The sequence below is a fragment of the Coffea arabica genome, chromosome 5e, assembly GCF_036785885.1.
Source record: "Coffea arabica cultivar ET-39 chromosome 5e, Coffea Arabica ET-39 HiFi, whole genome shotgun sequence".
Classification (NCBI taxonomy): Eukaryota; Viridiplantae; Streptophyta; class Magnoliopsida; order Gentianales; family Rubiaceae; genus Coffea; species Coffea arabica.
Window position 1 is genome coordinate 53,846,453 of NC_092318.1, and position 21,783 is coordinate 53,868,235.

Below are 21,783 nucleotides of genomic sequence, written 5' to 3' on the forward strand. Positions count from 1 at the left end.
CATCAAATAGTAGTGACACCATTGGATTCTCGTTTGTGGTTGGTGGTCATCCAAATTCACCATTGGATCATAAAATCTGCAAACACAAATCAATGCATCAGTCAAAGGCCTAATTTACCCATTTCATAAAAATCTGAAACAAATTTTCAACTTCAAAACACTTCTGTTCTCGACCATCTATCTCATTATTCACGATCTCACCAGACAGTATGAATTTGTCTTTCGTGCAAATTTATTACTAATACTCTTATGATTCCTTTATCGTTGAATGATATGTATACTACTTGACAGGCATATTGCTTCAAGGTTTACACATGCATTTTGGCGGGTGCATATGGACTTCTTCGGTTCTTCGCCGGGAAATGACGTCAAAAGATTTATCAAACGAAAGGATAGTGATGCAGGCGAAGCAGGTTTCTCCTATTTCCAATAAATTTTCATTTGCTGTTTTCTGAGAAAAGCTTAAGCACGCGTTTGGATTATAATGCTTCGATATACTAATAGATTCTGCGCATTCGACAACCGGAAACCATTTTCACCCATTGGCTTCTACGAGAATTCTGGCTGCATGTTTTTAGCTTTATTTCTCCTAGTTACATCAGATCAAGAATAACACTATTTTTTTATCTGTTCTAGTTGAGTGGTTTTGAATCCTTTTAAAATTATAAAATGCATCAACGATCAACGATCAAGAATTCTGGGTGCATGTTTTTTTTTTTTTTTTTTTCCACTTGCATAACAAAATACATTGTAGAAATTAAGTGGGAAAAAAATGTTGATCAATTTTAGTTGCAATTACTTGGCAAAGACGGAGAGAATTCATGTTCTAGTATTGAGTTAGACATACTGCAAATGTATTGTTGATTCTCATTTCTTAGCAGGATTGTTCCAAGCATGTTCTATGTATAAAGCGTCTTTTTTCTTTTACATGAAAATACAAGCACTCTAGAATGGCTTCTACTGCTCTCAATGCTAATCAACATAGTTATCTTATAGAAACTAAAGTTCGCACCTTAGATTTCTGTTTGTATTTCTTGTATCAATGTTAAGTGTGGCACTTCACAAATTGCTACTTTGCCTTGCTCTTTTCTGAAACTTCATCTTGATATCATCACATTCACAGCTTCAGTCTCATGAAACTGATTAAGACTAAGACCTGGATCTCGAGTCCAAGAGTTGAGAATTAAAATCCACTTAAAGCGAGTTGTAGTAACTTGATTATCTTTATTCTTGACATCCATCAGTTTTGTCTTTCTCTTGATACCAGGCCGTGCATTGGAAGAACTCAGAAGTTCCCTCTACAACGAGTTTCGGACTTCAGAGGGCGCCAAACGTCAACAGGAACGATACTGTGGACCTAGTGCAGCAATGACCTTCAACTTTACGGTTGCTGTGTCGATAATTCTGGGGAACAAATTAGTCTGTTTTTCCTTCTCTTTCCCTCTCGTAGTATTTTTTTGTTTGCAATTGTAGCAACTTAGAGAAGAACATTGAAACGAGATTGAGACGTTACAAATATGCAAGTTTTTTGTATTGTATCAATGTGCTATATTAGGCTGATTATTTGGTCTTGATCGTCTGGTCACAGGTTATGGGCAGAGTTGGATTTAACTACCCAATATTCCTTACTTTGATTCACTACTCTACTGCCTGGATTTTACTAGCCATTTTCAAGGCACTTTCCTTGCTTCCGGTTTCTCCTCCTTCTCGATCTACTCCATTCTCTTCACTTTTCTCTTTGGGTGCAGTCATGGCTTTTGCTTCTGGCCTTGCCAATATTAGCCTAAAGCATAACAGGTTCTTATCTGAGTCTCTTTCTCCTACTTACAGTTCTATTCTTACTTGTCGCCACTTGCAAGCGACAACAATGTCTTGTTCCCTGATTAAGTTCAGCTCATGCACAGTGTTGGATTTTATCAGATGGCTAAAATTGCCGTCACTCCAACTATTGTGATAGCGGAGTTCATTCTTTTCAGAAAAGCAATATCTTTTAAGAAGGTGATCTAAAAATTAGTCTTGCTTCAACAGAAACTTTTTATGTCTATTATGTCAATTGTGTCTCTGAAATTTGGAAACCACCACTAATATTGAGTTCACATATTGATGCAGGTTCTCGCTCTAGTTCTTGTCTCAGTAGGTGTAGCAGTTGCAACTGTAACGGACGTGGAATTCAATTTGTTTGGCGCTGTTGTTGCAATAGCTTGGATTGTTCCAAGTGCTATAAATAAGATCCTCTGGTCTAACCTCCAGCAGCAAGGCAACTGGACTGCTCTAGCGTAAGTTTGTCCCTTTTTTTTTTGTTTGTTTGTTTGTAGAAATGAGACATCAAAATAGTCACCAATGGACTTTAAGGAGACAAAAATCACATGTAGGTTAATGTGGAAGACCACCCCGGTCACAGTGCTCTTCTTACTAACTCTTATGCCATGGTTGGATCCGCCTGGAGTTTTGTCCTTCAAATGGAATGTCCATAACGCGACTGCCATTCTTATATCGGCTTTGCTTGGCTTTCTCCTGCAACTTTCTGGAGCTTTGGCACTTGGGTACGAAACTCTTTAAATAGAAGACTTTAGACTAGTCATTTTATGTGTCCGTGCAGGAGTCCACAGATCTAAAATATTTATGCTTTCAAGGATAGGACTCTGAACCATTTTTTCTTTTTGCCCTAACCATGCAGTGCGACTTCTGCAACCTCACATGTCGTTTTAGGGCAATTCAAAACTTGTGTCATTCTTTTAGCAGGGTACGTAGTATTCGGTTCGGATCCAGGGCCACTTAGTCTTTGTGGTGCCGTAGCTGCTCTTGCTGGAATGTCAGTCTACACCTTGCTTAATCTAAGGGAATCACATGAGAAAGAGGGTAGTTTACTTCAAAAGCAAAATCTTCCTTCTCAAAAACCCAAAACAGTTGAGGAAGACATGAATGAGGCAAATGCAGGCACTACCTCCGGCTCCAATTCTGTCTGAACGAGAATTATCTAAACAGAATAGCTTTTGGTTCTGCCCTCGAAAGAGATTCAGTGAAACTACCGTATGATATCCAGTTCATTTTGCTGAGGCAATGTTACCATCCACAGTCCATGCAACTTTTTTTTTTTTTTCCTAAGCAGTCCATGCAACTTAAAAGAGTGCGATTGCTATGAGCTAAAAAACTGGACAATGTAGCCATGTACAGAGAGGTAATCAAAGTTTTACGCAGATGAAGACACGACGAACCTGATTGCACTTGCATCACTTCTAATATATGCATTACTAGGTTCTTAAACAGAGGTGCTTGCTTTTGCTTGCAGCAGATATGCGCCGCCCCTTCTGATCTTTAAATCTGTGCGGCTCTATTTTTCATAGAACTTATATACCCTATTGGCTCTCTCTCCGTTTCCACATTAATCAATACACTAGTCGATTCCTTTTTTTTTTTTTTTTTTAAGGAATCAATACACTAGTCGATTCATGTACCAGTGTGACTAGGATGATTATGAGAAGCTACTATTTTTATAATAGAACTTTGACCGCTCAAATACTAAATATCTCGTGCATTTTATCAGTTGCCTTGTTCCCACTTTGAGAGCATAAATCAATTAATCGACACTTTCTTTCGGGGTTATGTGCGAATTAACAACCACCCATTGGTGTTTGGTTAGCTAACTTTCAATGTATTTTAATTTTTCTTTTTGTTTGTTTGCTCCCAAACTGTCTTCTCTGTTGCAATCTGCATCCAGTAATACACTGGTGTCAGAAGAAAAAAAAAAAAAAAAAAAAACTTGCTCCGTAAACAAATTGAAAAAATAATAAAGTCAAATTATCAGATAATACATAATACATGGTTGCCATTCATCTAAGCGGCAAATTATACAGTATATCATATCAATTAGCTATCAAAATTTCATGTACAGGTGAAATACAGGGGATATGGAATTACCAAACTATCCCACCTGTCCTAATCTAGTCTACCATATTCCTCTGACCCGCAAATGTCTAATGGATATAAATATATATATATATATATATATTTCTCGAAGAAGCTGTCAGTATACTGCATAGATCAATTTGATGAGGCCGCAAGTACATCTAAAAACCAAAAGGGCAAAAGAAAAGTAAAGCTGACACCTGCAAAGTGTCACAAAAAGCCCTACACTCTTGTATAACAAGGCAAATCGTCCTTATATACTTCCCCCTCCAGACCTGTAACTTTATGGCAGATGTTTCTATTTACACTAGGATCAGGCCAATCCATTGCACTCCAGCCATGCCTACAAGCATAGCACCACCAAATAGCATGTTTGCACCCTTGTTCCTCACACATTCTCTCTGTTCAGAAATTTGGTGTTCCAATTGATCATTGAGTGAGGTTGTTGATATGTGCCTGTTGGATCAACCACAGATTCAACTGATCCTGCAACTGCCTGGGGTTGTTGGGCAAGTGACTGAACAGTTGTTGGCGCCCCCGTTGTTTGAGCAAAATGATACACTCCAGATAAAGGGCCCTGACCAGGGGAATAAGCAAGGTGCTGTCCCTGAGGAAAGTTGTAGAAAATATTTGCTTGCAAAGTTGACATATCTCGTCCAGGAGCAGATGTCCAGACATGTGGCTCCTCACTCTGCACATACAGATTAGAAGTTGTTAGCTCTAGTCTCATCAAACAGCTACATCTAATGGAGAGAAAGTTCTGCTGTGCACCATCATTCTGCTACTCCAGCAATGGTACTCCATGCATACACACGAGTCCTTTGAAACAAAGGAAAACAGTAGAGATTTATGTAAATTGAAGAGTTCCGAGAGGTAGTTGCAGATAATCAAAATCCGGAGGAAGTCAATTTGATTCACATGATTTTTAAAGAGATTGTGAAGGGAAGGAAAGGAATGCAAAGTATGATTGCTTTGCTTCATTAGGTTCAGTATTTACGTAACTTAAGCATCACATTATGTGTTATACCCAAAACATTGTGGCCAATAGCAAGAATTGAACTATTCTAAGTGGAAGGGGGAGATGTTTCAAGCGCAGAACAACTAAGATTTTACACATAAACAGTCTTGATAAGCGCCAATAAAATTCATATGGCCTGTCAAAACCATACAAACAAGAGGCTTGAAATTTCTAAAATAACAGCAAATCATGAATCTTCTGCAATGCTGGCATCAAAGTTTTTCATTGCAACACCATGACAATAAGAAATTGCGACATGGATGTTAAATGAGAGAATACTAGATCACTAAATAAACTCCAACTACATGCTTGAAAAGAAAACAAAATAATACATGTCTACAAGTCAAATGAGAAAAATATAATCGTAACATAAACTCCAACTAATTCGAAAAGAAGACCAAATAACATATGTTTACTGGTCTAGTGACCAAGTAAAACTACTCCTCCAATGATGCAGTAAAACAAGAAAGAGGTTAAGGTGCTTAAACAATATCAAAAACCTGCTTAAGCGTTGAATAAATGTTCTTTTCCTTCAGCTCAGCTGCAGCAAGATCTTCGTTACCAGCAGAACTACCAGGCGTCATGGCTGCACCAAGACCATAACCAACAGCAGAAGACCCGTACGAACCATATCCGGATGGAATACCAAACTGGCCCATATTTCCAGCAATGGCTCCAGGCTTGTACATTGATGGAACAGGGAATTTAACCCCTGTGGCCGCTGCTGGTGGTGGCATATATATGTTGCCAGTTGAAGCTTGTTGGGCGAACCCACTGTGGCCCAGAAATTGGTGGGCGCTATGGGACAAATAAAGCTGAGGGAAATAAGGGTTATAAATATAGTTAGACGGATATGGCTGCCGGAGCAAAGGAATCAATTGCGGTGAAATAGCAACAGAATTCTGTCCAACTCCGAAAGGCTGAGTTGCAGGTTGAGATGAACCTGACGTTGATGGAACTGGAGAATTCCCTACCTGTAAGTTGACATGTATATGCAAGTGTCATCATCATTTACTAAACCAAAATAAGTAAAGGAATGACAACTTTCAAAAACATTAAAAATCTCTTTTGTGTTGAAATTAATATGAGAGAATAGCAAGTCATGAAGTAGAAGGCTCCTAGCCCAACAAACACTGATAACATGTATAGTTCAGTGCAACATGAAAAAGCACATGCACTCAACAACTTCCATCTATAGCAATATTTTAAGTCGGTTATGATTTCTTTCAACCTTCAGAAAACAGAAAACTCTACCTCAGTTGCTTCAACCTGCACAACATGGGGCCCTAGCATTGGTGGCACAAAACCAAAACTATACTCAGAGGCAGTCTGCAGATGAGGGTACTGAGATCCTCCTGTAAGCGGTGGCATCTCTGGCTTCAAGTGGTCAGACTTGACAGCTGCAGCAGATGAGGCATCTACTTCTAAAGGTGATAAGTTTTCAGGTGCATTTGAATGAGTTTGTGAATGGCCAGGGCAGTCATCCTCAAGGGCAGCCGAGGATGCAACATGATGACTGGATACAAATGTCATACCAAATAAATGAGAGATAAAAAAAAAAAAAAAAAAAAAGATGAGCAAAAACAAATCATAGTTCCTCTATCAGCAAAAAAACTAAAAGAAAAAGGTATAGTGAAGTTGAAAAAAGGGGAAAAAAATCTACTGCTAAAAAAAAGTAAATTATCTTCAGTAGGCTGAAAAGTCACCATTTTTCTTGTAGATACTTAAAGATTTAAAAAATGCATATTAGCTATATTAAAAAAAAAGTGTGTCTCATTATTTCACTCTCAGCATAAATTTTAAACTTAACAAGAAGCAGAAAAAAAAAAGGATCTAAAAGCTGAAAGAAGAAAATTATGTTGCCTTACCGAATAGGTGGTTCCCTAGCAGCATCATGGTTCATCAGTACAGTTCGTTCCACACACTTGGAGTCCTTGATTCCATTTTTGCTCAATCCTGAAGCATCATCCAGACTACCAAATGTCAGCCCATTCCGAAAAGCTTCAGGCACTTGAATATGATCAGGAAAAATAACTGGTTGACGGTTGGAGATATTTAGTTTCTCTAACTTCATCTCAAGCTGTGGTGTTGCTTGCTCCAGAACAGAGCTATTCAGCTCAGGAAGTGATTGCATATTGGCTCCAAGTGCTACAGTTTCACCCTGAGATTTCATCACTGGGCCAAAATCAGGAGAAGAGTAAGATCACCAAAAAATAAAATAAAAAAATTGAAAATGAGAGACATATTTCTTATTATCCCTTTGTATAATTAAGGAGACACATAATGAAAGGAAAACCCAGATGATTGACATCAGAAGGCATAGTTTTGTTCAGAGATTATGATGCATTATCATTATTTGCAAGGTAAAAGAACAACTTTATTGGATACACTAACATAGAGCAAATACTGTTCTTTCTTGCTTCTACAAGATGGTGGAGCATTGTAATTGTAATGATTACATGTTGCAGGACTAACAAAACATTAATATCCACAAACGATACAAGATCCATCTCCTTGGAACACCCTCCCCCCCCCCCCCCCAAAAAAAAAGGAACATAACAAAAGAAATTTTTATTGTTTTTCTAATGAAACCCATGAATGAAGAGACCTAAAATAACAGGATATTGATGTAATTGCAGGCAAGTAAGGCATTCTCATCTTCAAGTGATAACAAATCTCTCCAGAATTTTTTTGGGAAAAAAAAAACTACATCATCTCTAAGACAAAATAGGAAGCCTAGGACTTAAAAACTGTAGATGTACCTTTTGAAGGACCATTAACTTGTTGGGTGGGCCAACCATCCTGCTTGTTATTCACAGTGGATGACTTGTCATGGTTCAACAAAGATGATGTCCTTGAAGGTTCAGGATACTGACTCTTCTCAACTTCTTGGGATGCTCTGTTGTTGGTTTCAGTACCAGCTTGACTGCGGTTTCTGACATCTTGACCGGCAGTCAACCTGCTTTCTGATGAAGAACCAATAATCTCAACAGCACATCGCTGATTTCCTGTCTCACGTTTTATGGTGCCCACTGCTCCTGGGTTTCGGGGGTTGAGAGATGGTAGTAGCACTGGATCTGAAGCAGATGAATAGACACCTGAGACAGGAGCTGAATTCATGGAAGTTAGTAAATGACTGGATCTAGATTCCGAATTTCTTCCGTCAAATCTTGCACCTGATGAACTATTGGAGGCAGTAGTCGGTGTAGAGGTAGGAGTGGGGCCAGGATTTAAATTTGAAAGCTGCTTCACAGCAAGAGCTGGCAGAGCTGGCCTTTTTATCAATTTATTGACATCAGCAACAGAAGTACCCCGACCGAGGTCCATAATATTAACTGCAGATGCTCGGGGAATATGTTCATTGCTTGAGCCCCCATTAGATACACTTCTGGGTCCATAAACAGGGGTAACTGAAGAACTGTGAACAATCATCGTTATGCCAGTAAGCTTTTGCATAGGTGACTTCAATTCAAACTCCTAAAGCACTGAAGCTCATTTTAGCAGAGGCAATGGAAGAACTTATGATGCAAATGCTTACTTAGTACTATGAGGTGCTGCATTGCTTGCAGTTCTAGGCTGAACTGGCAGCAAAAGCTTGGCACTTCTCTCTGCATGGCTAGGGCCACTATTTTCCTGCCTGGCATTCACTTGTCTTCTGCATCCAGCATCTGAAAAAAGATGGCACCAAATGGTAAATACATGGTAGCAGAAGACCAACATCTAATCTGAATTTATGTGATCCAGGCAAAAACAAAAGATTCCCTCAGTGTACTGCAAAGAGTTGGCTGAGAAAAAAAGGGAAGTAAGAGAGTCTTCTCAATCCTTATCACACTAATAGAGAACATAGAATTAGTCACATCCAGGATCCTAAGACACCATCTATGAGCAAGTCTTTTAGCATAAAACAATCCGGGTCACCCTGTGGGGATATACAGTCAGAACTTTAGTCATGCTCATGAGAATTACATATACAATTCACAGGCTCAACAATGTACAGAAGGGCAAAATATACAGCTTAACAGCATTCACTACAACAAGAAGCATTTAAACATAATTAATCAATCCTTTAAGACTTTGTACAAGAAAGACAATGCATAAATGAATTTGCATATGCAAAAAATAATAATATCAGGTTTCTGGAAATGCTTATCTTCCTACTAAGTACATTACTTCCATGTAAAAAAAATGCAGCCCAATGTAATATTATCAGAAACAATCAACTAAGTGAGACGGGTAGCATACAAATCAGAAGACGTTAATACAAAATAATCCGTATACAAGTCAAAAGATATTAATGCAAAAGAATCCCCATTAATGGTCAAACTTGACAGTATACCATTAGGAATATTTGTATAATAATCGTTCCCACGACCACCCCTAGCCCCTCGCCGCTGCATGCCAGATGTCCATCTAGGTCGTTCATTGGCTTGGATGCTTACATTCTGAAAGGAAATTGAACAGATAATGCTAGCTTTTAGTATTTTAAAATTTAATGAACTTGCATAGTATTCAGAAAGGAAAGAGCAGAACTGTAATTTGTAAGTGTAAATGTAGCCCATGGATACATACACAGACAAATTGTAAACTTTATTCTTAACCATTGGCCAACTGATTAATTTTAACTTTAGACAAGATATACAGGTTAAACTAGTTAAACATCAACCAGGTTCCAGTTCATATGCACCTGATTACTTTAAAAAAAGCAGCTGTTTGAAAAAAGGACATCTGATGCCTATCTTCTCTGTAAATTCCCACAAAATCTGGAATAAAAGGGGAGATCAAAAGTGACTTCACTAGGTCATGCAAGAAATTTCGACAGATCCAGTAACAGTTTAATCTTTCACGTTGACCAGTGGCTTAGTGCGATGCATTGCATAATCTCAGACACATAACAAATGATAAGATAAGCAACAAATGAAAGCACAATGGATCATTATTTAAACCTAGAAAAGTCCAACCAGGTATTCCAACAAGAAACTAGATAACAGTGCATCTTGTAGTGCTCTACCATGTTATAAAACTAAATTTGGTCCAGGACAAAATTTAACGAACTATGCTTGCATATGAACATAAGGAGAAAACAGCGAGATAGTAATACTTACAGATTTCCTCTTATCACGCTTCTTTTTGACCTCATGAAATGTATCTGCACAAACAAGTGGAAGAGCTCATCCCTTTTTTAAAAAAATAAATGTATAATAAAACATAAAAACCAATATTAGAACAGAAAACAACGAAAAAAGTAATAAAACATTCAGAACAGAAAATGAAGAAAAAAGTATTAAATCATGTAAAACCATATCAGAACAGATAATGAAGAAAAAAGAGTTATTCTAAAAGGGCTAGCAGAATCACCTTGACTAAGTTGGGATGATTTTTTTAAAGAAGAAGAAGATAGTAGATTAGAAACAAACAAAGCTTTCGAAGACTAATCTAACAAAGTAGAGAAGATGAGGTCACCAACACCCAGGAACACAAGAAGTTTATTCTGTGTTTGGTGCATCACTATAAAAGTAAGATGGAGACAGAGACTGACCCCAACAATCTCAAGCTGCTCAGTATAGTCACCATATAACACAACTTCCCATGAACTTTATGTGCAAACACAAAAATGTAGTTCAAGCAGTCATTGCAAAGTAGAACATGCCAAAACTGACTTTTTGATCTTCCTATCTCGACCATGTAAAAGTATGGAGACATTCTAGTATATGCACATACAAAAATACATAAAAGCATAGCCATTAACAATTCATAAGTAGCTTGTAAATTTTGTAAAAGAAAATTAGCACCAAAAGGGACAGTCACAAAATGTATTTATTGCCAATGCAGTCAAACTTTGAGTAGTACTTGTGCATAATTGAAGGTCATAATAGCATTGAGTATTTTGCAAATAGAAAAGGAAATAAACAATAAACAGGATCATTAGAATTTGCAAAGAGCCAACAATGACCGTGGGAGCAGGGTTCGCATTTACTTGGACCATGTTCTTGTAAATTGTCCTTGCTATAAATTCTCATCTACTCACCTTATACTTGGAGTACATATGCCTAAATGCCCAGCTCAAACGTTTCCCTTGACTCACAATTTCACTTTGTGTTAACTAGGACTGCACACAAGTAAATGCCCACATTATACTTCTTCCTTACTCAACTTCACTTTGCATTTACCTGGTCAATGTACATGCAAATGGCCACGTCACACATTTTTTGTTTACTCGCCTTTCAATTTGCATTTACATGGCCCACATTCACGTGGATGCTCGCGTAATACAATTTCCTTTCTCACTTTTCTTAACAAGATACACTTCTGTCATGAATACATCCAATGCAGAGGCCACGTAACCTATCTTATTTAACATAGAAATGACATTGGACAAGCGATAAAAAATCCTCACAAATTGCTTTTCTAAGTCTTTCGTCATCTTTATTAAGTGACTCGTAACCGTTCAGTAAAATGGGAGAGAAAAAAGAAAAAGAAAAGATAAAATTGTTACAGATAAGTATGAAAACCAAGGTTGGCACCAACTCGGCTTAATTTCTCCTGCAAAGGATAACAAGTAATAAAGAATCCCATTGACTAGTATCCTACCTGTCCCTTCACATTGCATACCAGTACATACACTGAATGCAGAGCAATTCACAAATTTTCAATTATATAAAAATGAGAGAAAAAGAAGCCACGGCAAAGAACAAAAGGAAAAAAAAATCACATATGAGTATGTCATGGTCTACTTTACCACTTCCTCTTCTTGGCAATCTGAGTGCCACTGATATGAATCAAACATCACATTTTATCACCAAAATGGAAAATGGAAAGGACAAAATAAAGAAAAAAGGGAAAAGAAAGGCATGGTTTGAGTAAAGGAATTCCTAGAGAAATCACCACTAGACTATTTACTAAAACCAGAGAGAGAACAGAGAAAGTAAATTGTAAGCAAAAGACTGCAGACATTTTTTCGGAGTATCGTCTATTTCAGAAACTCAAAAATGCACAAACCGAAGCAATTCAATCAATTTAAAATTTACAAGAAAGAACTAAAAGAAAAGAAAGAGAAAAAGGATCTTTTGATTGCACCCTCTTTTATCCTCAGCCCGAATTTCCAGATGCCCAACAATAAAAATCAGCCAAACAAGTCCATAGATCAACAGCATTTCGATAACAATAATGTTACACGACCACAACACTTTTACCTCACAAGAGAATCAAGAATTCCATATAGAAACGCAACAACGAACACAAGAAAAAATAAACACATAATTAAGCGCCAACTCAAACACAACCATATACAGCAAAAGTTAGTTCTAAAGGAAGAACAAAAGAAATAGAAAAAGACAGAAATGTTTTACCGAGATAAAGCAGCCTCTGAGCGGTTTCATTGGGATCCATGTTGCATTCTTTGAGCATTGCATAGATGTCATCATCGCTGTGTTTGCCGGCGATCTCCTTGATGTCTTGGATCGTTTTCTCAAGATTTCCGGCCGCAACCCTATGAACATCGCTGGCGTTGCTGTTCATTCTTCCGTCTACGAAGAGAAACAGGTTAAAAATTTTCAAAAAAATAAATAAAAGTCACAAAAAAATCCTAAATTTTCTTTAATCAAACACTAGTTAGTACTTTTAGACATTTGTGCATGCAGAAGGGGGGGGGGGGAGGAAGAAATGAGAATGGGAGATTTCCGAACAAATGTTTGTGAAGAATTAAAACAGAGACCTTTATAAAACTTCTTCGAAGAGAGATTTTGAAAGAAAGATTTTGAGTTTGGGTTGGATTGGTGTGTGTGTGTGTGTGTGTGTGTGTCTGGGAAAGAGGGGGAACTTAAAACTGAGGTGAAGAAACAATTCAATATAAGCAGCTTAAGTATGCTTGTTTGGAGCAAACGAAATGAAAATAAAAATGGAAATTGAAAATGTGGGGTTACGTGTAAAGGCGGGCCTGGGGCTTAAGATGAAAAGTGGGGGGCCCATCTTTCCCTCTCATCCATGATTTCCCCCTAAAACAATAGGCCATGAGTAACAATTTTGATTTATTCTCAGGCCATCTCATGGTGTGAGCGTGACTGACCGAGAATAGGCAACGTGGCTGCTCAAAATTCATCCTCCAACTTTTTTGCTACCACATTATTGATTGTGTTACTGATTTGCACATTGGCAATTCTTAAACGTGAAAAAGTACATGGATTTCAGGTCACCGCCGTCTCCACCTCTCTCTCTCTCTCTCCACCGTCAACAAATTCAATAGATCGTGAGCAACTATTGAATTAATAGGGGTGTCAGATAAATCTAGTGCAATTTGATTAGAAGCTTCAATCCAGTTCAAACTATTCAAATATATTATTGAATCGAATTCCAGCTCTTAAATATTTTATTCGACAACTCATTAAGTTTTTCTTTTTAACTTTATAGATATATTTTTATATTTTTGCAATTATTAACTTATCTAAAAATTGATGCTCCTGACATAAATTACTCGTCTTACAATTTTGAATGTGATCAGTTCTAGTTCAAGTTCAATCTTGACCTCCTTATATTTTATATAGGTCGAGTTTAAGCATCAAAGTTAAAAGGTTCATCGAACTTTTGAGTTTAGGTAAATAAGTTCAATTAGGCTCGTTATCAATACTACCATTGAATAGCATCAAAAGTCAAGGAGTGTATATACAAAATCCAAAACCCCTCGAGGTTGGTTCGATGGTCTCGAGGTAGCTTATTTTGGTTCCGAGGTCACGGTTCGACCCCTGTTAACACTTGTGTATCCTTGAGGGACGGGATTTACAAGCACAGGGATATTAATCCGGCAGAGTTAGGATATTTCTTGTGTTGACAAAAAAAAAGAAAAGAAGTATATACAAAAATCAACGACTGAACAAGGAAGGTCATGAGTTGGGCTAATCCACGGCACTCATAGTCACACACGACGGGCCCACCGATTTATAGGTCGAGCCCAATCCACGTTGACCCGATACCCGCCGAGCTGGAACTGGACCCGGAACCGCAACATTGATGATTGAATTCAGGGCAATTTACAAACCATTTTCGTCAATATTGAATTTTTCTGGGTGGAAGTTTCTTACGTTGTTGGCAGGAATAAAAAGTTAGCTCCCGTTCGATACCAGGAAGGTCGTCTCCACAGTTTGATTCATCCGTAATTCACTACCTTTTCTCTTGGTAAGTATTATTCTCTTGGCTTTTTAGCCCTACGCTTTTTCTCTGCAAATATAACGAGAAATTTGGATGCATTTCTAGTTATGTAAAACTTGAAGCAAGTTCACCGGTAATGCCTTTTGATGACGTTCGTTTACTTGTGAAAATTTCAGTGAGAAATCATCCATTAGCCAGAAAAAGACTAGTGCAAATATAGTAATCTTGGTGAAAGTGTAGAATTGACTAGGAATCATGAGAAGATGTAAAATTGATTGCCATATTCGCCAAAATTAATTGGTTTTTACTTCTATTTTGCTGTATTTTAGTTTATCATGAGCAAACTAACTGCTAAGTTAGGATCTTGGAACTACAAAATCCCGATAACTACAGGTTGCGGTGGGAGGAAGAGAGAATGCTATAACGAGATTATAACTGATGAATCTATTGTTGGTAGCAAAATATGATGGCTTTGACTGCTGCTTAACCAAATGCTTCAACTTTACTTGTGTATCAATACATGTATTATTTCTTATTTGCTAACTGCACCATGCTGATTCAGAAAGGTTACCATCGTTAGGTTAATGATCATCCGCAATTTTTTTTGTGCGAACTACCAATATGTCCATTTGATGGCAGAAATTGATCTCAGCTTTGTGGCTTTTAGTTACTTAAAAATTATGCGCCTGGTCCTTATGCTTAATTTCCAAGACAGATGTAGTTGAATTGACTAGATCCAGGTTTGGTCTGAGCCAGTAATTCTTTATCGTTCATACTTCTTTATGTGCCAGTTTTATCCAGAAAAAAGGAGTTTATTTAGGAATAATAATCTTTGAGACATATCATTAGAATTGTGTCAGAATATCATGAAAAGGTACTACTTTGGGATACATCCTACCAGTGATAAAGGCGTTTTCCTTATATTCATCTCTCCAATTGGATAATCAGTTTCTGCAAGTAGATATTAGTGATAAAAGTGTTCTTGTGAGACTCATGAATATGTACTTACATCCATTGACATATGTCCTGCAGTTGGTCTCTAGGTCGCTTCACTTGTGCTGATACTGAAGGTAGTATTATTGAACATATCTCTGAGAAGATAAAGATTTGAATTATACTTGCATGGCTTCTAGGAGGAACACTCAGTACACTCGTCTACCTGCCTATGATGATGAGGATGATGATTATGATGGCAGTGGGAGAAGGCGGAATGACCCTCGATATGATTTTTCACCAAAATCTTATGATAAAATCCCTTGGAAATCCATTACCTTGGCAGTATTTTTGCTGTTTCTGGGCTGTCTGCTTCTCTTGTTATCGTTCTTCATCTTCACAGGTCACATGGGAGGAGATACTTCCCAAGCATATGGTCTTCTAGGACTTGGACTCCTTACTTTCCTTCCTGGTATGTCAAAAGTACGCATCAATATAAATGTAGTTATTTTATCTAATTTGGTGGAGTGGTCCAAATAAAAAGAGGAGAAGCACTAAATATTTTGGATGAATAGCATATCTGCTTGGACCATTTTGGGGCATAAAGAAATAGAAGGACATTTGAGATTATGAATAGCATTTCTGCAGCATCAGCCTTATCAGTTCTCCATTTGGTTTCTAAAAGCAAACCAAATGGTGTCTTGGACGGGTTCATCCATTGGATAAGTAGTTTCTGTTTTGATTGAGCATTAGAACTTAAAAATGATGCTGCTGTCAGGCTGCAGCATGTGATTTTCCTTCTTTAAAGGCCAAAGTGATTTGTATATCTCTGGCAAGATAAGAGAAGGAGAAACCTCCGCCCCCCCTCCCCCAACCCCCCCTGAATATCTCAAAGCCGGATTTACAATCAACAGGTCCGGCAAAGTAGAATGATAAGCCAAACATGTTATTATCTCGTGTCCTTAACGCCAATTCCCTTTTTAGTGCGCCTGTGTTTTGACAAACAGCTGACTATGCTCCCAGCCTTTTATATTTGCCAATGCTGATTATGATCAACACCTGCAGGTTTTTATGAGACAAGAATTGCATATTACGCCTGGAGGGGTGCTCAAGGTTATCGATTTGGCTCAATCCCTGATTACTGAGGAACCTGTTTTCATTTACATCCCATTGTGCTTGTGCCTATATAGCGTCACCTTTTCTTTTTGGGTTGTTATTTCTCCATGTGATGTAAAACAAGCTCATGTAAACTCACAAAGTGACTTCACTGTATTCCTCTGCTTGAAGTATTGATGTTGCACAGATAAGGGAAAGATCTGCAGCTTTGAACTGAGTGTCAGTGTTCGTAGCATTACAGTTACTCTTGATATCTTTGGATCAATCAGGAGATTATATGTTAAATGACTGGATTCTTTTGCCTATGAGCTTAGATTTTTGCTTGAGTTTGAAAAATTAAAGGATAGAGACGCGTGCAATCAAGAACTTGAAATCGGAGCAGACATCAAGTGTCATTCCTTACACCGATGCTTCAATCTATGAACATTCTTGTTTTCCTAAATAAGCTTAAGTAACGCATAGCTTATAAATGGGGTCATTGTGCAAAAACGACTATTTTCAAAGAATAATAAGAAAATTTCTCTGGAATAGAGGTGAAGACAAACCAAATTACCTAATAATCAAATCGACGAATATGAACACTATTTTGGTGGTTTAAGTTTAAGCCATGATCATAAAATTGGGAATTAATGTGTGAAAGACTCAGAACCACACTCGGTTCAATAAATAAATAAATCAAATTTAAACACAATTTTAAATTTATTAAGATAAACAAATATGATCAATGACAAAATCAGAATTAAAAAATCAAGAATTAAAAGCATAAGAGTAAAACTCTTTTTTTTTCTTTGAAAAAAAGGTGTTTTCCCTACTAATGCATTATAATCTCCTTGTTTCCTTTTTTCTTTTTTTTTTTCTATGTTCCTTTTTTTTGTACATTCCTCCCTGTTTTGTTATTTGTTTTTTCTATTTTGTTATTATATTTTTGAAGTATATAGTACGATTGTTACAAATGATTCTATATTAAAGGAAAGGAAAGGCGGATGAATCAATCCAATTTTTTGAGAGGCACAGAAGAAGTTAAATAACCTTCGATTCTATTTTAGAAAATTCTAGAGAGGAAAAAGGGGTTCGACCCCTAGCCCCTAACCTGCGGCGAGCGAGGGACCTAACATAATTGTCTTTTTTATTTTTAATTTTTCGGTTTGTCCATCTGTCCTGTGAAACCTGTACCAGAGTAATTAGTTAACAACAATACTGAAGCATAGTCTCCCAGCCAGTCACAGACTGGGAGTAAAGACACACGAGCAAGTACAACAGGGACTTATCCAACCTTTTCGTCGGCCGCTCCCGATACCAAATCTCAACAGAAACTCGATCGGACTCACCGAGTTATGGGCGGCGAGACGAAGTACGAGATCCATCAAAACGCTTACATAAAGCTGGTCCTCCACGCCCTAAAGCACAAGACCTCCGCCGTCAACGGAGTCCTCCTGGGCCGGCTCTCCGGCGATGACACCGTCGAAATCGTCGACTCAGTCCCTCTTTTCCATTCCCAGATCGGTCTTCTCCCTCCCCTGGAAATCGCTCTTATTATGGTCAGTTTGTTTTGCAGGAAAGACTCAATCTTGGGATTTTATTTTTCTGGTTTTTCTGTTAAAATTTGAACTTTCTAATTGGAATTTCAGATCGAAGAGTATTATAACGATAAAGGGTTGAGCATTGTGGGCTATTTTCATGCGAACGAAAGATTTGATGATTTTGAGCTAAGCAATGTGGCGAAGAATATTGGTGATCACATTAGCAAATATTCTCCTGGAGCTGCTTTGCTTTTGGTATGTATACTTTATTTAGTTATAACCGTTCAGTTACTCGAACTCTAGCTTTTTGTAGATATGAGAAGTATTAGAATTTGTAAAGTAATGAGAAATATTTGAAACTTTGAGTGAATGGTAATGTATGGCATTGCAGCTGGATAACAAAAAGCTTGAAGCTCTGCCGAAAGGGAAAGATGGGAATCCTGTGATGCAGGTCAGTTTTCTGCAATGTTTCATGTATTTTATGGTTATTGGGATCTCTGTTTTCACTATGTTTAGTTGGAACTGAGGTTTTTAGTTGGTTGTTAACTTGAAATTGACGGAATGGCAAAAGAAGCTTCCTTTGCTAGAATTGATGACGATTTCCTGAAGAAAGCATCTATGCTCTGCTTTATTGTGTTATATTAGACAAATAACTGTGATTGCTCCAATTGATTATGCATGAAAAACAATTTTCAGTCACTCCTTGCACATAAACAACTAGCTCCTACAAATCCTTTTTTATTCTCCATACATGTAATATGTCATGAAACTGGTTACTGTATGAGAAATTAGAAACTCTGATGTTTTTAATGGATGGCTTGACCTTTTGTGGTTTTTGTGAATTTTAGAAGCTATAATTAGCTTGACTTCATCTCCTTTCTTGTATTCCTTTCTTTGATGTCGAATAAAACACGAATTTCTCCTGATGGCTTGATGTTCTGTTCATCTTTACTGATATTTACATGATTTTCTTAATTTTTTTGGACCAAACTATTTTACTAAGATCGCCTTCACAGAAGGTTATACATGTTTTGATTTTACTGGTCATTTCATGAGCTTATAATGAATTAATCATGCATTAAATTCTTTACCATCAAGGGAGACCCGGCATACTGTTGCAATGCTACTTTAGCTATGTGCATACTAAGCTTGAATCTTTTGTCCTCTATTTTCATTGGGTGTTTTGAGGTGGAACCTGTTCCAATCTTCATCATACAGCAATGCAGATATATATTTTCCTCTTTTGGTGATGACCTTCTTATTCCTTATAAACAATATTTTTAGTTATCCATGTTGTTTATAACATATTGGTTGTCCATTTGTGGAAAATGGCATCTTATAGAGCTGGATGATTATAATGTGATTTTCCCCATTCTGTGAGCTTAACATTATTCGAGATTCGTAAGATTAACTTATTTAGTTGTCCGCTCTACTTGTCTTCTTTGCCTTCTCAGCTTTACACAAAGGATACATCTAGGAGTTGGAAGCTAGTTGGATCAGATAGGCTGACTGTCAAGGAGCCTTCAGCCAATGTGATCCTTTTGGATTTTATATCATCTAAGAAATGGAAGGATATCACAGATTTCGATGACCACCTTGATGATATTAGCAAGTAATAACTGTCTCTATTGTCTTCTTTTAAACCAAATAGAAATATCAAATATTAAAGCTGTCTCTAAAGTTTTGAGCGTGTTAGCTGAATTTACTATTTCCCTTTCTATTGCAGGGACTGGCTAAACTCAGACCTTTTCAACTAAAGTTCGATTTCAGAGTCATTTTGTTCTCTGCAACTGCTGGCAATTCTTAATTATTTTTCTCAGTGGCATTGATAAGAGATTGCAACACCAATTGCTCTCTGAAAGACCTAATATGATGAAGATCAATACTTTAAGCTGGCGTAGAAGAAACATTTTTCATGGTGTATTTGATTGTCAATGGTTCTTTGGTAGTATAACTTTCAAATAGAAACTGGATATTTACCTTTGAAGAATAGCTTGTGTATCTGATACCTTAAAAATATTTATCTTAGAAGAATTTGAAGATTCTGTTTGCAGTGCAGCAGATCGCGGTGTCTTCATTGGGAAGATACCTCCTATTTTCTGTGGTGTTTTGTGTTGTTATGGAGGTGAAATGGATAATACCCCTTTTCTTATCATGCGCTGACCAATTCAATTAATGGAGTTAATGAATGCTGGATTTTTTTTATGATGAGAATTGGCATATATAGCTTTAGGTTGTTAAACTTTGCTTTCATATAATTGAAAGTGAAGGAAAAGTTTTCATTTTTATGGCTCGGTGTTTTATTGTTACAAAAGTGTTTGGGTCTATGTTTCAGTGCAACACGGATGGGGTTGTCAATTTCTTCCGTCGTCATCATCAGATTCTTGTTCCTGCTGGAATAACTGCATTTTACAAATAAAGCAATTGTTGCATGTTTGATATGCTTGCATCCCCTGCCTCGAGCGCAAGTGAAAAGTCTTTGAGCTTCTACTCTGGTGCTTCACATGATAACAAATTCAACTGCGGCATGCTTGTGAAGCAGCATGTGAAATTTAGGTGTTTACCTGGGGCCTGGGCTGATGCTCTTTTTCTGGCCAAGTAGGGGGGAAAAATAGTACCAATTTGAAAAGTTGGCATGATATTTCTGGACATTTAAAGGATGGAGACGCATGTCTGATGATGCTTCCTCGGTGTGTAGGCGAAATTGGAAAACAAACGATAATCTGTTAAAGTAAATAATATGACCATTATTGAATCATCCTGTGCAAGCGTACGAAAGAGGACAAGTAAGATTGGATTGCATCCATCAATCTGCTGAGATGCTGCTATTGCTTGATTAATTAAATTTCATTCCTTTCTTTTACGGGTTAGATTTGCTAGTTTGTTTCAGAAGTAGCTCAACCTATTTATCTGTCTCTGCGCCTTTGAACTTTCCTCTAAAGCTAATATGACATCAGAGTCAAATTTCGAACCGGAGTTTGATCACCAACCCGTACTGTAACATTTCTTCCAGCGTCAATATATAAGCATACCACCTACAACAGCTATCAAATTAACTATCATCGTCCATTGAATAGGAAAAATGAAACTCGTGCCCAGGTACTGCAGTATAGCCTTGGTGTTCATCTTGTCTTTCTCCTCGAGGGTGGAGGAAATCCGTGCTCAAGACCAATCTTGCATACAACGACTTCAGCCTTGCATGGACTACCTGAATGGGAACAGGGATCCACCTAGCAGTTGTTGCGACCCCCTAAAAGTTGTAATCAGATCAGAGCCGGAATGCCTGTGTAGTATGATCAGCATCAGGGGAGCTAATCAAGCTGAGAGGGCTGGAATTAACATAACTCAGGCTCAACAATTGCCCGGCAGGTGTGGGGTGCATATTAATCCTCTTGGCTGCATTCTTGGTATGCTGCTTAATTTTCTCCCCGACTGACATATAATTTGGCTTATTCTAGTGGGGTTTTAAAATTTTTTTGCCAGAAATTGGAAAGGGCCTTTTCCTTTTTTTGGTCGTGAAAATTTTGGAGAACAGAAGCTGAAAGTACTTTCTCGGGTGTGCTTTTGTTAAAAATTTTCAAGGTTAACAAAACATTGGAACGAGCAAACAGTTTAAGAAACTTTAAGCTGCAATAAATGGTTAGAATCAGATTTCGACTTTATACATGTTTCGTCATTGTTTCAGGTGCTCCCACTTCAAGTTCTGCTAGCTTCTCATTCCGGGTTCCAAGCATGGCTGCGGTTGCTGGTTCATGGATGATGGTATCAATTATCTTTAGCACGTTGTAATGCATTGGATAGGAGAAATAGTCTAGCAACAATTTTCGATTTGAAGAAAAATTCTTGTACTGACTGATAGTAATGTTAGTAGTTAAAAATATGTTTGTTTGGCTGCTCCTGTTTTCGAATCTTTCAAGAAGTCTAAATCTTTACATGGAGGAAAATATGCAGTTTATCGGCGAATTCTTTCTTGAGTTTTTTCCCCCAGGAAACAGTAGAACGTTTTGCAATAGATTGGAAACATAATAAGGAGACTAATGTCGAATGTGTGTAGACCACAGAAAGGATAAAAAGAAGAAATGAAATTGCAATGCAGCAAAAAACGGACGCAAATTGAATGTCAAAGGTTAAGCATTAGTTTCTTATACCTCA

At 37.5% G+C, this 21,783-nt stretch overlaps 5 protein-coding genes across 11 annotated transcripts; 4 read left to right on the forward strand and 1 right to left on the reverse strand.

The window, feature by feature from the left end:
• The first annotated feature begins 168 nt into the window (after positions 1-168).
• On the forward strand, positions 169-3,230 carry LOC113690129 (nucleotide-sugar uncharacterized transporter 2-like). Of its 2 annotated transcripts, none has more exons than XM_027207954.2 (8): positions 169-207; positions 292-413; positions 1,268-1,419; positions 1,589-1,797; positions 1,905-1,998; positions 2,110-2,276; positions 2,373-2,543; positions 2,678-3,230. In XM_027207954.2, the coding sequence occupies exons 2-8, from the start codon at positions 335-337 to the stop codon at positions 2,964-2,966; spliced, it is 1,161 nt and encodes a 386-aa protein (XP_027063755.1). In that variant the 5' UTR covers positions 169-207; positions 292-334; the 3' UTR covers positions 2,967-3,230. The 2 variants fall into 2 exon arrangements, with proteins under 2 accessions (XP_027063755.1, XP_027063756.1); XM_027207955.2 differs by having other exon boundaries at positions 2,743-2,904.
• Positions 3,231-3,776: 546 nt separating this feature from the next.
• LOC113690949 (GBF-interacting protein 1) lies at positions 3,777-12,834 on the reverse strand. Of its 6 annotated transcripts, none has more exons than XM_027209089.2 (11): positions 12,636-12,834; positions 12,271-12,447; positions 10,027-10,070; positions 9,261-9,366; positions 8,463-8,592; positions 8,101-8,342; positions 7,687-8,022; positions 6,793-7,099; positions 6,179-6,440; positions 5,425-5,898; positions 3,777-4,597 (listed from the first exon to the last, which is right to left on the reverse strand). In XM_027209089.2, the coding sequence occupies exons 2-11, from the start codon at positions 12,437-12,439 to the stop codon at positions 4,295-4,297; spliced, it is 2,373 nt and encodes a 790-aa protein (XP_027064890.2). In that variant the 5' UTR covers positions 12,440-12,447; positions 12,636-12,834; the 3' UTR covers positions 3,777-4,294. The 6 variants fall into 6 exon arrangements, with proteins under 6 accessions (XP_027064890.2, XP_027064889.2, XP_027064888.2 ...); XM_027209088.2 differs by having other exon boundaries at positions 7,687-8,034; positions 12,636-12,833; XM_027209087.2 differs by having other exon boundaries at positions 7,687-8,342.
• Positions 12,835-13,950: 1,116 nt separating this feature from the next.
• On the forward strand, positions 13,951-16,328 carry LOC140006791 (uncharacterized). Its single transcript, XM_072049388.1, has 3 exons — positions 13,951-14,089; positions 15,095-15,467; positions 16,061-16,328. The coding sequence occupies exons 2-3, from the start codon at positions 15,185-15,187 to the stop codon at positions 16,138-16,140; spliced, it is 363 nt and encodes a 120-aa protein (XP_071905489.1). The 5' UTR covers positions 13,951-14,089; positions 15,095-15,184; the 3' UTR covers positions 16,141-16,328.
• Positions 16,329-17,206: 878 nt separating this feature from the next.
• On the forward strand, positions 17,207-19,676 carry LOC113690908 (ER membrane protein complex subunit 8/9 homolog). Its single transcript, XM_027209033.2, has 5 exons — positions 17,207-17,649; positions 17,740-17,886; positions 18,023-18,082; positions 19,086-19,243; positions 19,358-19,676. The coding sequence occupies exons 1-5, from the start codon at positions 17,446-17,448 to the stop codon at positions 19,386-19,388; spliced, it is 600 nt and encodes a 199-aa protein (XP_027064834.1). The 5' UTR covers positions 17,207-17,445; the 3' UTR covers positions 19,389-19,676.
• Positions 19,677-20,669: 993 nt separating this feature from the next.
• LOC113743615 (non-specific lipid transfer protein GPI-anchored 30-like) lies at positions 20,670-21,523 on the forward strand. The gene is made up of 2 exons (XM_027271664.2): positions 20,670-21,038; positions 21,317-21,523. Exons 1-2 carry the CDS (start codon positions 20,714-20,716, stop codon positions 21,418-21,420), a joined length of 429 nt encoding a protein of 142 aa, XP_027127465.1. The 5' UTR covers positions 20,670-20,713; the 3' UTR covers positions 21,421-21,523.
• Positions 21,524-21,783: the final 260 nt, after the last annotated feature.

What these genes read in the sequence shown, in the direction of transcription:
- LOC113690129 (XM_027207954.2), top strand. Translation starts at nt 335, where the DNA reads ATGGACTTCTTCGGTTCTTCGCCGGGAAATGACGTCAAAAGATTTATC. An exon ending in TAATTCTGGGGAACAAATTA is followed by an intron (nt 1,420 to 1,588) that starts GTCTGTTTTTCC and finishes GTCTGGTCACAG; the next exon opens with GTTATGGGCAGAGTTGGATT. An exon ending in GGCAACTGGACTGCTCTAGC is followed by an intron (nt 2,277 to 2,372) that starts GTAAGTTTGTCC and finishes AATCACATGTAG; the next exon opens with GTTAATGTGGAAGACCACCC.
- LOC113690949 (XM_027209087.2), bottom strand. Translation starts at nt 12,439, where the DNA reads ATGAACAGCAACGCCAGCGATGTTCATAGGGTTGCGGCCGGAAATCTT. An exon ending in AGCGTGATAAGAGGAAATCT is followed by an intron (nt 9,367 to 10,026) that starts GTAAGTATTACT and finishes ATTTCCTTTCAG; the next exon opens with AATGTAAGCATCCAAGCCAA. An exon ending in TTATACAAATATTCCTAATG is followed by an intron (nt 8,593 to 9,260) that starts GTATACTGTCAA and finishes ATCTTTTTTCAG; the next exon opens with ATGCTGGATGCAGAAGACAA.
- LOC140006791 (XM_072049388.1), top strand. Translation starts at nt 15,185, where the DNA reads ATGGCTTCTAGGAGGAACACTCAGTACACTCGTCTACCTGCCTATGAT. An exon ending in ACTCCTTACTTTCCTTCCTG is followed by an intron (nt 15,468 to 16,060) that starts GTATGTCAAAAG and finishes CAACACCTGCAG; the next exon opens with GTTTTTATGAGACAAGAATT.
- LOC113690908 (XM_027209033.2), top strand. Translation starts at nt 17,446, where the DNA reads ATGGGCGGCGAGACGAAGTACGAGATCCATCAAAACGCTTACATAAAG. An exon ending in TGGAAATCGCTCTTATTATG is followed by an intron (nt 17,650 to 17,739) that starts GTCAGTTTGTTT and finishes TTGGAATTTCAG; the next exon opens with ATCGAAGAGTATTATAACGA. An exon ending in ATGGGAATCCTGTGATGCAG is followed by an intron (nt 18,083 to 19,085) that starts GTCAGTTTTCTG and finishes TTGCCTTCTCAG; the next exon opens with CTTTACACAAAGGATACATC.
- LOC113743615 (XM_027271664.2), top strand. Translation starts at nt 20,714, where the DNA reads ATGAAACTCGTGCCCAGGTACTGCAGTATAGCCTTGGTGTTCATCTTG. An exon ending in TCCTCTTGGCTGCATTCTTG is followed by an intron (nt 21,039 to 21,316) that starts GTATGCTGCTTA and finishes TCATTGTTTCAG; the next exon opens with GTGCTCCCACTTCAAGTTCT.